At 41.2% G+C, this 18,524-nt stretch overlaps 1 protein-coding gene across 5 annotated transcripts in view; it reads left to right on the forward strand.

The window, feature by feature from the left end:
* Nucleotides 1-18,147, forward strand: part of UGT8 (UDP glycosyltransferase 8) — a 47,708-nt gene extending 29,561 nt beyond the window's left edge. For all 5 annotated transcript variants that reach the window (XM_049815192.1, XM_049815194.1, XM_049815191.1 and 2 more), the window contains exons 3-6: nt 10,994-11,136; nt 13,755-13,831; nt 15,312-15,531; nt 17,183-18,147. In XM_049815192.1, coding sequence (XP_049671149.1) covers nt 10,994-11,136; nt 13,755-13,831; nt 15,312-15,531; nt 17,183-17,546 — 804 coding nt within the window. In that variant the 3' untranslated portion in view covers nt 17,547-18,147. The remainder of the gene's footprint in view (nt 1-10,993; nt 11,137-13,754; nt 13,832-15,311; nt 15,532-17,182) is intronic.
* Nucleotides 18,148-18,524: the final 377 nt, after the last annotated feature.

An 18,524-nucleotide genomic window follows, 5' to 3' on the forward strand; every position in this document is an offset into this window, starting at 1 on the left:
GGGTGCTTGCCAAGGGTCCAGTGAGTAATGGATTTTTGACGGAGTGTTGCATCAGGGAAGTACTTGCATGGCAGTTTTCTGGTTGACCTCTAGTTTTAGGTAGCCCATGTTCTCAGGCTTCATTGGATACGCCTGTAACTCTAGAGGGGCCTGAGATAGGGGAGAAAAGACAAAGGCTTGCAGTGCTGTATTTCTTACCTGCATTTTTGAGTCTAAATTTCATTCCTCTTTAAAGTTAAATGGACTTAAACATTCTGTCAGTATTAGATGTTAAATGGAAAAAGGCAGTAGAGGTCAAGGGCAAGAAAATGCAACATTTTAGATATTGAAGAGCTTCATAAGGCTTTAAAGACTTCTTCCCCCCTGCCCTTGTGCATTTGATAAGCCAAATATGCAGTGTATATATACCAAATAATTAGTGAGAAACATACAAATGAAAAAGTCTGTATTTCAACGGGGCTGAATCTGTGCCAAATATTATTGAAGCAGCACTTTATCAACAGCATTGTTCGATTAATATGTGACAACAGTGCACTTAATAGTGCTTGGGGTCGTAAGAGAAAGAAGTTCAGATCTTATAGCTTGTTTCCCAACTGAGAGTGCTAGCATGGCTTTACCCAGCAAGAAAATGGAGAGATTTAACTCTAGTGCCATAATCTGAGTATGCTTTTTTTTAATGTCTAGAAAGTATTGTTTTTGGAATTATTTTACTCTATGCAAATATGAACTACAAAATAGGGGAGAACAATGTGAATGTTAACTGCATGGACTTTGTATGGTAGATCTTATTGAGACTTTACAAACATCCTGCCTTTTCTGTTTCATTTTTAGAAGTTTCAATTTGACTTCAGACAGCAGAATAAATGGAGAGGGGGAGAGACCAGAAAAAAAATACGTTTAGTTAAAAGTTCATAACAGAGAGGAGGTTGGTGGCCAACAGCAACTTGTACCCGAGTAAAGAGAACGATTAATTTGCAGTTAATCCAGAGGGAAATGGTGGGGTGGGGAAGGATCTTGTCCTGTTTGGGAACAGCCTGGCTGCTGTTAATTGAACTGACCAAGCCTGATGATACGAAAAGGAACAAACCCTGATAAAATGGGACGAGCATGTTTGCCTCGCGGCCATTGCTTTTAAAAGGCAGGAGTCTGGTTAGTGGAAAAATAACCTTCAGAGCGTGACATATCCACCAGCCGATGCAGAGATGTTTGGCTGAGCCAGCAGAAGGCAGTGGGATGTGTTGAGTCAGGGAGGTGCGAGCCATCCTCTGCTCCGTGGAGTCCGTGGTGGTGTCCCATGTCCTTTGCTCGTTAGAGCAAATAAAAAACCCCTCTATTTTTGGTTGTAAGCTGATGTACAAATTCATGGCAAGCAAATAGAAACAGCATACTTTGCCTAACCTGATGGGGTTTCTCTGGGTTTGCTGTAGACCGACATGTTATTTTATAACTTCCGGATTATATGATAGGACCCCGTTTCTTCAGTGATACTAAAGGTCATATAATGGTATCTATATGACCTTTAACCACCTATGCTGAAATGTTTTTTTAGTACAATTTGAAATGAGGTTTAAAATGTATTAATATAGCATTTAAATATCTCACAAGAGAAGTGCTATTTAGAAGATACCAGAAAAGTTAAGACACTAATAAAAATGGTCTGTGTACCTTTCTGTTTATCAGTGAGTATCTCCTTTCTAAAGATCACTTCATGTGGCTTCTTATTTATTTATTTTGAAATAGATCTGGTTTTGTCTACTCCAAGCAGCATTTTGTAGTAGAAGTTGCATAGTATGCCTGTGCTCTCCATTGAGGAATGGTGGTTTGCAACCATATTCAAAGAACAGGCATTTGTGCTATTACACATTTGAATCGAGCAGCTGAACAGGGAAAGCTTGGGATATTAAACCCGGTTATGTTTGTATTTGTGTACTTTGTTTATCTGAAACAAAGCTCAGTATTAGGCACCACTGGTTACTGCCAGCTGGGTCCTCACTCTATAGTCACAGCTGTGCATTTAGCATCTAAGCCTGCTAAGAATAGCTAATTAGAAAATCAAACAGAACAAAGCTCACACAGTAGGGTTGGCACAATAACATTCCTGTCTGAGAATGGTAAAAAGATTTATTTTATTTTTTTTATTTCTCCCCCTGTCCCCCTCATGCCTATAGTACAGCATAGATCAGTAAGTGCTTATTCTGCCTATGCCAGCACAGGGAGAATCTCAGTAAAAGATCAGTACATACTCAAAAACCTTTGCTCTTCAGTAACGTAGCATCACACAGAAATCACTACTCGTAGGCAACCAAACTTGGGGAAGAGAACAAGGCAAGGTTGTAGCGCCTGCTCCTGTGCAAAGCGCTGACTGCAATAAATATTACGGATGTTGAAAGAGGAGAAGCTTGCTTAGGCAGCCTATGAACGGTGTATATGAGAAACTGGAGAGAGCGTTTTAAAAGCAAGCATGCAACTTCTGAGAGGGGCGAAATGGCCAGAAGGCCGGTGTGCTGCCATCTGAATGCTCCCTGCCTAGGGAAGGAAGGGAATAGTAGCAGTCTGACCGCCTTTGCCTAGTCCCTGCAAGTGTCATATCTCTCTGTGAGACCTGTCAGTGTGTTTAATTATCACTTGTTATAAGGGTTTAGAAAGCACATCTGACGTGGAATACAGTTGAAAATGAATTGGTACCTCCTTTGGGACTTTGTGCTAGGATCAGTCAGTCAACATAAGCGAAACTAGATATTTGAATGAACAGGTAGGGAGCTTCAAAAGAAAGTTTATCATTTCAGTCTGTTACTCTTCTCCTATTTTGCCCAAAGAACATGCATTTGCACAGAAGTTAACATGAAAACAGGCAGAGGCCTGACGGGGTTTGGCACAGTGTTGTAATTGGGGCTCCCTTAAGCATTTCGCACCTTAGCATGCATTGATTACTTTTTTAAATACCACTTAAGTGAAAATGGTAATTAATTAATGTACACATTAGAAGATATTTTGTTGGGGATGTATATAAGGCTATAACTGGATGAAAAGCAAAATTCAGTTAGAAAATGCAGTTCATAGTTCAGAAACGGAACATGTGCTATAGCAGGCTTGACAGGTTTTCTGTCTTTCACGTGGGCTAGCCTCGGCTGAGGCCGTAATGTGCCTGGGTGAGAAGATGGGGGCAGGTAGAAAGCGGTGTGATGTGTCTAGCTGTAGGAGCTCAGATTTGTCGTCTGGATGAGTCTCTCCACTGACTGTGAGATAGCCTGGAAAAAACAGCCTCCTTCACTCAAGTCATTTCTGCCAATACGTTGCCAATCCCAGACTTTTCAGCTATGTTTAAGTGTCTTAAAATTTCTGGAAAATCCTGGTACGCGCCTGTGTATCTAGCTGAATACTTCATTAATGTCAGCTTATTTTCAGTGTGAAGTCACAAAGAAGAATAATTACATTTTTAATGCTTCTTCAACTACAGGTTATGTGAGTGCCTGATCTAAGTTTTTTCAGAAATTCTATCAAAATTTTGCTTTCAAGCTCATCAAGGTTTGGGGGGTTATAATTGCTTGAGGTTTGATGCCTTGTTTGGACTGGGAAAGCAGGTCTTTTTCGAAGCTGCTGGTCAGTCTGTCAAATTTGCAGGGTAGCCTCAGCGAAGCAATGTTTTCTGCTGGCAATGCTAGGACTTCAAGTAATTGAGGCAAGAATTTTTCTTTCTATACCACAAAACCTGAAAATACTTATATTTGGGAAATAAGAAGTCATCAGGTGCTCTGTTACAGTCACTGAAAGAGATAGCCATTCAAAGCAGTGCTTGTCTTTATGATCTATATGTAAAGTTTGAATTAACTGCAAAAGTCAAAGGTGTTTCCTTCTCACTTCTGTGTTCAGTTGAAGTTGGAAGAAGAGTTTGAAGAAGGCTGAATAATGCAGCTTGTCATGTAATAGCCTCCCTCCCCAGACCTTTACTGCAGGTTTAGACCTCAAAAGTTGTAATTTCAAATATTAAGTATCTTTTCCTTATATTAAAAAAAATCGCACTGAATTTGCAGCAAACTTGAATGTCACTTAAACTGGGCAAAAGGAGGTTGCTTTTTTGCTGCAAGCAAGGAGCTGTAAAATGTTGCCCAAACAGGGAACGCCACTTTTAATGAAGGCAGCTCTAATGACTCATCCTGACTCAGTGCGTTTTCATATGGTGCATAATTAGATCGGGAAGACAGAATGTGCTGGAGGTCAAAAGTGTAAGTGGATTTAAGAAAAAGAAAGGGGTGAATTCATAGGTGGTGAGCCCAGGTGTCCATGAAACTTTTTAGCTTAGAGTGTTGAAGTGGTGGTTTCACTGAGACTGGTACTTGAGGTGTTAGGGCTGGTATGGCCTTAATGAATGGAAAGGTAGGAAGGTGACTAAAGGCTATAGTGGCTAGATGTGCTGAAATCATAGGCAAACAAAATTGTCCTGTGGCATCGATGTGTTCTCTTCCATGATTCAGGTTTTGCAAGTATCACTCAAAGCTTGTATTTTGCACTGCTCGTCCTGCACCACAGTAGCCATGGTGCGCTTGCTAAAACTAACGTTAGGAATGTATATGCACAAATTAAGTGACATATATAGCCATAGTAATAATGCTGATGAAGTATTTAGTCTCTTTCATGTGCCAAGATCATAGCCTGCTTTTAACTACTGTGAGTATCATTTCTATACCTTGTATACCACATAAAGAATAGGGAAAGTACAAGAAAATACCGAGCTTTTGTGCCATGGCCCAGCTAATTGTACCAGGATGTTTAGATCTATTTTGCAACCAAGGACCTATGAATGCCACTCACTTGGATTCAGATCTTCAGTTTAGAAAGTCTGTACTAAAAAGCTGTCAGGAGAAGTAATTACAAGAGGTTAAAGGAACCTGAAAATAAAGAATTCCTCCAGATCATGAACTTGGGGAGCTCTACAAGGAAGCAGCGTAAGTCCTCTGTTATTCATTTCCTGATTTTTACCCAACTGTTGCATCTTTAGCAATGCTTAGTGATCCTGTTTAATTAAGGCCGTGTTATGCCAGGAATTACACAGATGTATGCAAGGAAAACCCTTGTCCTGACAAGTCAGTAGTTCATTTTCTGCAGCCCATGCGCGGTACTGATCTCCAGCACCCCTCTGGGGAAGCAGATTGGAATGGGGCTGCAGATCAGAAGGCAGGCAAGCAATTCCTCTTACTGCCAGTGCAATGTAAGACTTAAGTAAAATTAGGACAGATTTGAGTGGGGCAAAAAAAGGAACCTTTCAGTTGATGTCAAAATACGACAAGCTGAGTTGAAACTCTTTTGGATCTTTTTGAGGTTGGCACAGGACAGTTTTGACCCTGACTGTGTGTGAAATCAAAATGATATTCTTCCTAATTGAGCATCCTGAAAGAAACCCCGAGGACAATTTCAAGTTCCTTTGCTTCTGACTTGGGTTGACCAGGCATCATCCAGCTCTGGTCTGGAAGCCCATGGTAGCCATGTAGGCTTTTTTTTTTGTCTGAGCTAAGTCTCTGCCTATTGCACTTGTGTTAATTGTTACTTACCTGCTGGATCAGAGTTGATTTGCACCTGACCAAATCAGAGCATGGCAAACATTTCACTTGTCTTTTCCTTGTGTGGATCTGTTTGTAGGGGAAGCATGCCTGATTTTTGAAGTTAAAATCTTCCTATGTTTGGATTCCAGTTTGAGAGCTTGCAAGCATGCATTTGTGTGTTGCCACACTTAGGAAGTGGGTCAGGAGAGGGAGCACTCGGATAATAAACTTCAGTTTACACAAAATAAAACAGTTTGTATTCCATTGATCTTTATTTTTTTTATGTAATCCCATTTAATATGGCAAACAAATTCCATCATTTGAGCCTGATGGCAGGATCTTGTCTTGCCTGTCAAGATTTTAAGTTCCCCTTTGTACATGTTATGTTCCACTGAAGCAGTGGGGATTACCTTCAAAGGGAAGGGTTACAAAGGTTTGGCTGTGAAATCAGCTATAATAACACAAAGCAGGTTGCTTTGCTATTGCACAATAATAAAATGCAAAAGCCTGTTTGTAGGGTGACTTTAATTCCAGAGTACAGAGTGCAGTTCCTTTTTTTCTCCTCTACGTAAAATTCTAAGTACTTAATAGCTATTATTTGTTATACATGGGGTTTTTTGAATGATATTTTAGGAATTCCATTATAAGGAAATATTTTATACCTCCTCTGTGTTTACATAATGACGTATAATTCTTATTATGTGACTAGATCAACAGACTTGTGAAGTCTCACGGAATTGCTAATTAAGCACAGAGGGAGCTGTTCCTCAGCTAGAGCAGACTGATCTCTAGCAGCAGAAACCATGTGTCTGACCAAGCATAAGTAGTCCCAGGTAGGGCTTCCCAATGCTGAAGTGAGAGATATTTGAGCAGTACTGCCAGCTATCCTGGTTTTGTCCTTATTAAAAAACAAACATGCCTCCAGCTGGACTTTATGCCACTGATCACAACCGTTTGGGCCCTGTGGTTTAGCCAATTTTCAGTGCCACCTCACTGTCTGTTTGTGTAGGCAGTACCTCATCAGTTCGTCCGGGAGGCTGTGGCGGGAGGCAGTGCTGAAAGCCTTACTCAGGTCAGGGTAAATAACATCCACTGCTCTCAACTCCTTCACTGAGCCATTTTTTTCACTGTAGAAGGCTATCAGGTTGATCAAGCTGATTTTTCCCTCCATAAATCCATGCTGACTGCTCCATTCATGTTGTCCTTAATATGTTTGGAAATGACCTCCAGGATTATTTGTTCCATCACCTTCCAGGGATCAAGGTGAGGCTGAGCAGTCCATTCCCTGGATCCTCCTTCATGAAAATGCAAGTGGCACTTGCCTCTTCCCACCCTCCCCCCCCCCCCCGCCCTTTTCTTCCTCCCCCCACCCCCCCAGTCCACAGGACTCTCCTCCAATTACCTGGACCTTTCAAAGATGATCAAGAGTGGCCTTGCAGTGACATTGACCAGCTCCTGGTTGCCTACTGGCACTTCTGAGTGCATCCTATCAGGTCCCATATACTTGTGTACATCCATTTTGTTTAGAAGTAGCCTAGCCTGATCTTCCACTGAGGGTACGTCTTCCTTGTTCCAGACTGTCCCTCTGGTTTGAGGGACCTGGGATTGCTGAAGGCCAGCCTTACCAGTAAAGGCTGAGATGAAGAAAGCAGGAAGTACCTCAGCCTTTACCATATTTTCTTGTCACTGGGTCCCTTGTCCCATTCAGCAGTGGGCCCATGCTTCCCCTGGTCTTCCTTTGGCTGCTCCATGTACCTTGCTGCCCTTCATGTCCCTCACTGGATTCAGCTGCAAGTGGACTTTGGCTCTCCAAACCAGATCTCTGCAAGCTCAGGCAGTGCCTGTATATTCCCCCCAGACCACCTGTCCCTGTTTCTACCTCATGTATGCTGCCTTTTTACATCTGAGTCTTGCCAGGAGTCCTTTGTTCATCTTCCTGCCACCTTTGCTTAACACCCTGCTCATCAGCATGGACTATGCTTGTGCTTGGAGGAGGTGATGCTTGAATATTAATGAGCTTTCCTGAACCCCTCTTCTCTCCAGGGCTGTATCCTGTGGGATTATTCTAAGCAGGTCTCTGAAGACGCCAGAGTTGGTTCTCTTGAAGGCCAGGAGATGCTGCTGTTGTCTTGCTCTCTCAGTATCCTGAAGTCTTCCATCTCATGGTCGCTGCAGCCAAGGCTGCCCCCGACCTTTGCATCCGAGGCAAGGTCTTCCTCACTTGTATGTATGAGGTCCAGGAGAGTGTCTCCTCTTGCTGGCTTCTTGAGCACCTGTGTCGTGGAGTTGTCATCAAGAAGGCACTCCAGAAACCTCCAGGTTTTTGCCCTTACAGCAAGTATCAGGGTGGGTGAGTGCCCTATGAAGACCAGAGCCTGTGAATGTTGGGCTGCTTCAGTTGTTGGAAGAAAACCACCTTGTAACAGGTGACTTCAGCTCTCAATATAACTTGATCGAATGTCACAATTGGGCAGAGAGCTGTCTTTTACAGCGTGGTACTTAATTGCTTTTCAGAATGGTTTGCCCTAGAGCCCACAAAAGGTTATTTTCTGTTTAGCTTTAATCAACAGATAAGAAAGAGTTCAAGGTGTAACTAGGTGAACCACTGAGTAAAAGTGACTAGAATTATAGAATCATGGAATGGTTTGGGTTGGAAGGGACCTTAAATATCACCTAGTTCCAACCCCCCTGCCAGGGACACCTTCCACTTGACCAGGTTGCTCCAAGCCCCATCCAACCTGGTGTTGAACATTTCCAGGGATGGGGCATCCACAGCTTCTCTGGTCAAACTGTTCCAGTGCCTCACCACCCTCACAGTGAAGAACTTCTTCCTTACATCCAATCTAAACCTACCCTCTTTCTATTTAAAGCCATTAACCCTTGTCCTGTCACTACATGCCCTTGTAAAAAGTCCCTCTCCAGCTTTCTTGTAGGCCCCCCCTTTAGGTTCTGGCAGGCTGCTCTAAGGTCTCCCTGGAGCCTTCTCTTCTCCAGGCTGAACAACCCCAACTCTCTCAGCTTGTCCTCATAGGAGAGGCACTCCAGCCCTCTAATCATCTGTACTCGTTCCAACAGGTCCACGTCTTTCCTGTGCTGAGGACCCTAGAGCTGGACGCAATACTGTGTATGGGGTCTCGAGAGTGGAGGTGAGGGGGGGAATCACCTCCCTCGACCTGCTGGTCACGCTGCTTTGGATGCAGCCCAGGATACGGTTGGCTTTTTGGGCTGGAAGCACACATTGCCGGGTCACGTTGAGCTTCTCGTCAACCCACACCCCCAAGTCCTTCTCCACAGGGCTGCTCTCAATCCATTCTCTGCCCAGCCTGTATTTGTGCATTTGCATTTGCAAATTTGAGCATATGCATTTGCAGCATGCCTTAGGTCCTTAAGTAAAATTCAAGGACAAACTTCAAATAAATCGCAAAACCGCTTGGAAATTTTCGTGTCAGAAGTTCAGCCTGTAATAAATGATTCAGCTCCAAGGCAGGTCACAGACACTTCCCCTCCTTTCCCTTCTTCCCTCTATCCACAGATGTAGAAAAAAAATGAAGTAGTGCACTGGAAAAGGATAAAGAAAAATGAAAAACTGTGGATTCTAGAGAAAATGGAAATTCCTTTTTCACTGTATAGCAGAGACTAGCATACAACCCCTAGTGTAATGTGCAGGTCTTCATTATGCCTGCTGTTTTTTGTGGTAGCTTTTGTGCTCAGATACGATAGCAAAGCATTACTCTATTAATTGTCTGGCCTGCTATTTATTGCCAGGACAAGAGGTGCATTGTGAACAGGGCTCTTAATTTTCTTTTTACTCATTTCCTATTGCTGTACTAGCATTGAGCAGGCTTATGCTTAAATTTGGAGAGACCAGAATTGAACCGTATCCTGGGAAATACAGGATATTTTTCGGCAGACTGACATATCTGTATGTCAGCGGTATAATTTTTTAGTTGCCACTGCCAACAGTTGCATTGGAAAAAACAGAATTTAAATCTGTGTTTCCAAAAGCAAAGGGTATACCAAGGCTTTTACTTTTTTCCCTTCATTTTCTTCCCCCCCGAAGCCAAATGACATCGTTCTTGTGCCTGAGACTTGTTTAGGTGGCAGCTCTGTGCTCTCTCGTATGCTGGGATGGTTTTTCCTCCGACCCTGCAGAGCCCTGCTGTCCCGGTGGCGGTCTGCAGTGGTGTCTGCTGGCTTGCCTTGTTGCCAGTGACACAAACCCCATTTCCATCAAGTCTGCCCTGACCTTTGGATGCTGTGGTCTCCTTCGCAACGTAACTGCAACTGTCCCAAACCATCAGCTGTGAAGGAATGACCTGTCTGGACCCAAAGCGCTGTGGCGCTCAGTGGAACGAAACCTCGGACCAGCCATGGTTGTGCGTAGGGTGCACCCACCAGTGACCACATGTGGGCTGAGCATCTCGGTGTGAGCCCCAAAGCCCTGTGCAGCAGAAAGGGGCTTGACCCCGCTGCAGAAGAAGCATCGCAGAGTGCCCTGATGTAAAATCTGCTGCCTCCCAACTTGAATCTCATGGCGTGGCTGTCGGGTTACCCCCAGGAAAGGGATGCTGGTTCTGCTTTTGGAGCGCTTCTGAGCGGTGCGGTACTGCAGATCTCTGCCTGCGGCGTTGTTGCCTTCCTTGCCTAAGCTGAAGCAGCCCTTGAATCAAGAGGGTCAGCCAAAATTGCATTGCAAGAGACTCAATTTCAGAATAACCACAGGAGGAGAATGAGCTTACGGATGTAAAGGGCTTTGGCCTTTGTTACACTTGTGTATATTTAATATAATACTGGTAACGTGCTGTGGAAGAGGCACACAGTTAGATGTAAGTAAGATAAAGTATATAGGTCCAAGTAAGAGGCATGTCCACCCTTACTTGCCATACAGATGTGGTACTGTTCCTTGCTTCTTGAAATATTGGAGCAGTGGAAACTGAAGGTCTTTTTTGAAGCTCTGGCTTATTTCAAGTTGTGTTTATTCTTTTTATATAAATGAAAGAAAACCAAGCCTTTTGAAGTACTGTCACTATCTTTAAGGCTAAAAATCACACGGTTAAGTCCCAGACTTCATTCATGCATTTCCTGTGCTGTACTTCCTGGCTGAAACTATGAGGTAGATCTATTTATACTTTGCTGATTTAAAATGTCATGTGTTAATTTGTGAACACATGTCAACTGATCAGTTAAGAAAGGACAAATTACCTCATGAAACCAGTTGTTAATACGGAAACTAAAACAAACCAGGAAGAATTTTGCTGTTCGTGTCCTGTACCGTGGATTCTGAGTCATCGTGTCATTGTACTCGGAGATTTTTGAAATGTTTATGACTTTTGAAAGTTGGCTTTTGAAGGAACATAGGGACCAACAACTGTTCTTGCTAAGCAACGCTTATTTAATCTGTTTCTGTGGTTTACTTGTACTTCTACAGTGCTCAGTATAAATTTTCACTTTAACAGGATCTCCAAACGTGGGTGAATGGTGCTAATGAAAATGGCTTTGTCCTCGTCTCATTTGGAGCTGGAGTGAAATACCTGTCAGAAGATATAGCAAATAAGTTGGCACATGCTCTGGCAAGACTGCCTCAGAGAGTTATTTGGAGGTAAGTGCAATGATAGATGTACGTGGGGTGATTTGAAGCACGCTGATTTCCTATTGTGCCATCTTGATCTAGAATTGTGGAAGCTGAAATTGAGACAGTCTGGGTGGCACAGAGGACCTGACTCTTTTGAAAGGCTCTCTTTGTGGAAATGTTGCAGTCCCCTGATAATAAGGAGGAACAATGATTTTGTGGCAGAATAAGACATAGGTTATACTTGTATGCTGAGTTTATATCCTGGAAGGATTGCGGACAGTGAAAAGAGAGTCTGAGGTTATGACATTTGTCACATACTGTCATCATTTCTGGTAAAGAAGCCACCCTAGGGAGCAAGAATGACATTCTGCTGATTTAATCGTAGCTGTTCTTTTTTCTTTCTCTTATTTTTCCTTGCTTTTTGGGGCCCCTTCTCGTCTTTTATCTGTAAACACAGACTTTCATAATTGCTCTTCTCACTTGCCTTTTTCTGTGAGAGTTTGGAGGAAGAAAAATCTGCAGGAGTAAAACTCAGTAATATTTTCTCAGGTCTAAAAACATTTTCAGTGGTGCTCTCAACTTACTGTAACAATCCAAGAACTGTTTAGTCAGCTCTGCTTCACATGGAGCGTCGCTCTAGAATATAATTGAGAGGAGTTCATGTGAACCATCGTTTTCCAAATAATCGGCGTCTTACAATTCGTCACTGCCATTCTTGCTGCACTTTTGGAGTTGTATCAGAGGTCTATTTAGCGGCCTGTTTCCCGCCACGTCTAAGGGACCGTTTTCACTGCTGTGTGTACTTGAAATAGTGAACCTCACTAATGAACAGGAAAAGGGAAATTCTTCAGGCTATGGCACAGAACTTTCGGTAGTTGTAGTGAAGATCTCGTCAGTTTTTGTTTGGGGTAGAGTGACTGTATTTGTTCTTTATGAAGCCTGCAACATTGCTTGGCATGTAACTAATGGTTAGTCCCAGTTGATCTTACTGCTTTTCTTTTGTTTTATCCTTTCATCATGTTTTCCCTGGAATGTTTTCCTGTAGGAATTATCCACTTTCTGCAGATAATAAATCAATTTTAATGTTTTTTTTCTTGGGGATAGCTTTTTTAATGCAAAAGCAACAACTTCAGTTAAAGCCTTCTGTTAAAATTTTTCATTTTCCTCGCTAGTATTTCCTTAACAATGTTTTTTGGTATGTTTTTTGTTTTGTTCTGTTTTTGTTATTTGTATTCTGTTACCTGTTGAATGTCTTTTTGGATAAGGGAACCCACCTGCTGTTTCTTTCCATCATGATTTGTGGAATGGGAAGATGTCCCTGGGACTAGGTGTAAGACACTGTGTTTGGGAGCGCTGAGCAAGTAGCATTCAGTCACCCTGGTGGGAACTTAAGATCCATAATTAAGTACCTAAACAGGAAATTATGACTCCAACTTTAATATGTTTTGGGGTTTTTTTTTTTCCTCTTCTTCAGATCATTGACCTATGGCCTGTGTTGGACAGAGGTAGTTTTTATACTAGGTATTTCTGAAAATGAGAAAGGTAGTACTACTTAGCAGTCTTATGCCACGATGCCAAATCAAGCAAAACTTTGTAGTTCTTTATATGCTTCTGATTATGGAGTAGTAGTTAGAGCCAAAACCAGTTAACATAGTTGATTTGCTTTTATATAACTTAGCATAAATAATGTAGGCTTTTTTCAACAGAATGTACAAGCCAGTCGTAAAGATGTGTGGCTTGCTTAATTGGGAATATGTAGGTGATTCTTTATGAAGTTACAGTTCTAATGCTCTCTAACCAGAATATTTTTAAGTTGTTTGGAGCTATCACAAAAGAGCTTTATCCTCTAGTAGTCACTGGTAATTTTTTCCCCACTTTCTTTTCTGTTTAGAATATATTGAACTTTCTATATAAACTGTATATAACATTAATATGTAAATTACTTTGTATTTTGAGCCTATGTTTTATGGGCTAAACTTTCCTAGCAACCTCAGGTGAGCAAGACGTTGCCATTGGGTTTGAGGCAGTTGAGCAAGTAAGAAAAATACACTTGTCTTGCAGTCTGATCCCCAACTTTTCATGAATAGTTTCTTGCCTCATTAGCTGAGCTGTCAGCCTTCCTGGTATTAGTAACTCCCTTTAAAATAACACGGTGTTGGTTATCAAGAGCTACAGGAAATTGGCCAACTGAAAGGGAACGCCTCGTGTTGATGGTAGGGTTTATTGTCTGTGTACTGGTGGGATGTTCTCGGTGGAGTTATTTATTTAGTACCAGTCAGAGTTTTCAGTAAAGCAGTGGACTAAGAACCATAGAGAGCTTGTAAAACCTCCTGCCAATCACAGTGGCAAGAATTACATGTGCTTTGAGAAGGAACTATGTTGCCATTATGTTGGTAGAAAGCACTGCATTTCAAGCCAGATTACAAGGAAACTGAATGATGAAAACGTGAAGTTGGAAGTTATTAGCTATTTACAGCATTTTGGTTGAGCCTATTTTGTTTTCTTGTAACAGTGAGTAAACAGTACCCTGATGTAACTGGAAATCTGCTTAGGGCTCATGCATCATTTGGTTCGATTCTCTGGTTTGAGTTTATTGATTTTGGAGGTCTTGATAACTCAGCTTCCATTTGATTTTATTGTTTTAGGTTTTCAGGAAACAAACCAAGGAACTTGGGCAACAATACAAAGCTTATAGAATGGCTACCACAAAACGACCTCCTTGGTGAGTATCTATTTTGATCATATATTGCTTATTCTCACTTGAGTTCAGTTCTGACAATATTCTACTGAATTAGCAGTCGTTATAAAGTTAGGATAATTTCTGTAATGGAAGTCATAGAACAAGAGTATAGACTTAGTCAGAATTTAAAGATGATGAAATCAAGCACCTTTCTGATGTTAATTATCTTTCCCTGGTACTATCTCCCACTTGTTTCCTTAAGTCAATAGGGTGGAAGGACATAGTTATTCCAAAGGTTATTTGGCCTAATAAGTGGGGGAATTTTTTGACAAGTGTCTTCTATACCATGGAAGCTATGCAGTTTGAGAAAATTATTAAAGATAAATAAGTAGGGATTTTCTTGAATCTGCTGTTTGAGAGAACTGATGACTGTGTTAATTTCTCTGTTTTATGAAGAAGCATGGTAGGATGTTCACTGGTCTCTTCATGGAAGAGTCATAATACTGAGCATACAAAATTTGTTCACATTGCATCAAAACAAATCTTAGGGATCTGTACATACTGCTCTTTGTGTGTGTGTGTGTATATATATACACACACACACAAGTTTGTTCATTTTTCTCTGAAGAAGACTCTAACAGACCTTGGGCACATGTTGCAAGCTGATATAACCTTTCTGTTTAACTAACCTGAGGTACTCCAGGTTCTCAGGCACAGAGAGGAAACTTGATATTCTTCCATGCTTTGGTAAAGACTATGTTAGAGTCTATGTATTTATTTTTTTTCCCCTTCTTTCCTTGTTGAAGGGTAGCTGAATACGTTGCAGATCTGAGGGGCCACAGAACATTTATGGTTGTCTCTGGGCTACCTGGATGTTTGTGTGTTTGTAACACAGTTCCAGTGCTACAATGGGTGCTGATGAATGCATTAGGCATGTGTGTGTGTCTGTGTGTGCATGTCAGCTGGAGTATTTATCATAATGTAGTGATTAGGCAAATGACTTTTAAAGCAGGTAGATTTGTTTTGGTTACTGAATTGCTCTGAGGCAGTATCATTTTTCCATTACATAAGGTTGTTACCATTATTGTCAGATCTTGCTAGCCTGAAGTAAGGCATGTGAATCTTTAGAGAGAATGTCACATCAGTTGTCCTGCCATTAAGTAGCTTGTATTTCATATAAATAATGAGGAAAAACGCTTTCTCTCTGGCTCATTTGTACTGCTAAACTGGTTGTAGTCACCACCTGCAGCTACTCGGGAGTAAACAATGTACATTAGTTACTACATTAAAATTTTACACAACTCGTATACGTGAGAATTTTCTTCATATTGGCCGTTCCTGCTCTCTTGGTGTGTAAGGTTTAAGGAGGAGAACTTCAGAACAGGTTGCATCCATTTTTGCCGTCCTCAATTGCAGCCACAGAAACATGGTGACAAATGTGTTGTACCCAGTTGCTTCAGTAACTTTAGACTAAGGAGATGTAAATGGTTTTTTTTAATCTTCATGCCTCTTCTGTTTTCAGGTCACCCTAACATTAAAGCTTTTCTTAGTCACGGAGGTTTGAACAGCATTTTTGAAACCATGTACCATGGGGTCCCAGTGGTGGGGATTCCCCTTTTTGGAGACCATTATGATACTATGACTCGTGTGCAGGCCAAAGGCATGGGAATACTGTTGAACTGGAAGACCATCACTGAGAGCGAATTGTATGAAGCCCTAGTAAAAGTTATTAATGATCCCAGGTATGGAATGAGTGATAGTTTCTTGCTGTTATTTTAAGTTATTGTTATGGGTTAAATAAGCATATACAGAACCTTTGTGCAAGGGAAGAAAATGCATGTCAGGATTGATTTGTGTGTACAGTTGGGGCAAGTCTTTGGATGGTTGTCCCATTTCACAAGATTACTCAATTGATCAGGTTTCCGCGTAGGCACTAAGCACTCAATTGTCTCATTTACTTTTTGTGACAGTTGCCATATGCAGGGCAGAAAGGTTATAGAAACAAACCTGTCCTGGCTTATTCCTTGTTGCAGCCCAATGTCTCTTTGTGCGTGTCTTGATTACTCCATATTTAGCAGTCTGTCTGTTGTGCTGCCTAAGGGGCCTGGAGCAAAATACACCTATATGATTGTAGGGTGGCATGTTTGGATCATACCTAAAAACATGGAGGTATTAAAAAAAGAGTGACTCTTTTCTAAAGTTCCATGATTTGATTTAAAAAACAAACAAACAACCAAACCCAAAATACTCTTTTCCTGTTCTGGCCAGTAATACCTCTCTTAAGGTCAGGAAGGTCGTTTGTGTTTCTTGCAGTGACAGTATTCTAACAAATTATTATGAATATGAGGACTCTGGTCTGGTTGTTGTAAATTTTTTTTGTTACTCAGGTGGAATAAGTAAAAGCCCATGAACTGGGTTTCATAACTCTTTCTAATTCCAGCAGACGAGTTTGCTCAGGGATATTAAAGTCTGAGGAGAGTTGCTTCACCAGTTTGTTCTGAACTTTTCTGTTTTAAACATCTGTGATGTTCAGACCATCTCCGGATCAGAAATAATGTGTTAGCTGGTGGTTTATTGTATCGGGCTAACCGTAGTTTTGGAATACAGTGCCAACAGTGCTTCTTGCTTTCATGAGAGCAAAGTCGCTAAGTGTTGCTTACTTTGGGAAAGGAGAAACCTGTAAGGAGCGAGCAGAGAACCGCAGCAAAGGGCTATGTCACCAAAGAGATCTCGATAACACCAGTTGCATCATCATTCCCTTGTGCAATTATCCTTAGCGTAAAGACAAGTCCTGCATAAATAACCTGTCGACCCTGCAGCTGCGGTGAGGGGGAGAAACAGAATTAGACATGATCAACTGCTGGGGTTGGCCTGTTGAGGGGAAAAAAAAAGTTTCGGGCTGAACTCTGGACCCAAGCAGAAGTAGTCTGTTGTGTAGTCAACGAGTTTCTTGTTTTGTTCTGTGTTTTCTTCAGTAATTCAGTTGCACAATAACATAAGCGAGTGGTGTGTTAGACGGGGTATGTTGTCACTTTACAGTGGGAAGGGCAAATCTGTCTCACTGGATAGGATTCATTTTGGATTAGATAAGATTCCCCTCTGGCAGCAGGTCAGTTTGGCTCTTCATCCCTTTGCTGGAGGGTGGATTTCTGCCTTTAGTCACACACGCGTCTGCTCTTCTAGTCATTCTTCATCAATGAGCTGTAAGGGCTGGTTTAAAGACAGATTATCTGCCGAGCCTAGCCCTCTGTATGCTGGTGGTTACGAGAGTCCTGTGGTAATACGCTGTTTGATCTGAAGAGGCATAAGTATATTAATGTGTTTGCAGGCTTGCATTACTCAGAGCGCTGATGACAATTTTTGCTTTCTTCCCTTTTTTTTTCTTCCCCACAGCTACCGACAGCGGGCCCAGAGGCTGTCTGAGATTCACAAAGACCAACCTGGTCATCCTGTTAACCGGACTGTATACTGGATTAATTACATCCTCCGTCACAACGGAGCCCAACATCTACGTGCTGCTGTTTACAGCATCTCTTTATATCAGTATTTCTTACTGGATATTGCCTTTGTTGTACTAGTGGGTGCTGCCTTACTTTATTATATTTTGGCCAGGATAACAAAATTTATCCGCAAACAAAGCAAACATCTTTGGTCAAATGACGAACTTAGCGCTGTTAATGGACATTACCAGAATGGGATACCGAATGGCAAGTATAGAAGAAATGGCCACATTAAGCATGAAAAAAAGGTGAAATGAGCCAACCGTCCCATGTAAAGTAGTAATGAATCAGATCAGTAATCGACTTCTATCACTGTAACTTAGTCTAACAACTACTTAAAACCTCAATAAGCAGTTCTAACACTCCCCTTCAGTATGTAATATTATGTGACAAAATTCTACGGAACTAAGGAAAGTCTTTTACAAAAAAAAAAAAGGCAAGCACAACCTAAAATGGAAAATATTTTATTCTTAATACTGATGCAGAGAGGTTATTTTGGCACTGAAGTTTTTAGAAGCCTTAATTCTCTAAAGTTATACAATGACCGTATTTATGAATTTTCAGTTTTTAAAAGCTAAATGTGTATGTCCCAAATGAGGAGAGGTTTCTTTTTATTTGCAGAGGTTTTTTCCTTTTATTTTTTTTATTATTTTAATATATCCATCTTTTAGCTGAGAGAACTTTAGTGCTAGTTCTGTGTTTCCTTTGTTGAGGGTTCAACATGTTGTGTGAGAATGCTGTTCAAAAAAAAAAATTTTTCCCAGTCTTTGTGCAAGAAATAGCAAGTTGAGGACTGAGAACACAGACATTAAAAAAAAACACACCAAAAAAACCCCAAACCAAAAAAACAAACTTAAAATGAGCACTGAAGAAAAATGGCAAAAATATTTACTCGTTTTACTGATAAGCTGCATGACTTTTCTGCTCACTACCAGTACTTTGGCGAAAAAGGTCTTGAGCAAATCTACAATATGTCCTAGTTTCTAATTTATACATTTTATTTGTTGCCTTTCTCTGCATATATAATTTATGCCATGAAAATATTAGGGAGTTTATTTCAGTTTAAAATATGGCTGTGTGGGAAGTAGATTTGCATAATTAAGAAAAATAAACAACAACAATGAAAAAGAAAATCTAGCCCTGTGCTCAGTGCAGAAGGTTTTGTAATGGCCCAGAGCTGTGCAGAATCAAACTGCTATTTGGGGTTTGTTTAAAAAAAAAAACAACCCCCAACA

This window comes from Accipiter gentilis, chromosome 12, assembly GCF_929443795.1.
Source record: "Accipiter gentilis chromosome 12, bAccGen1.1, whole genome shotgun sequence".
NCBI lineage: Eukaryota > Metazoa > Chordata > Aves > Accipitriformes > Accipitridae > Astur > Astur gentilis.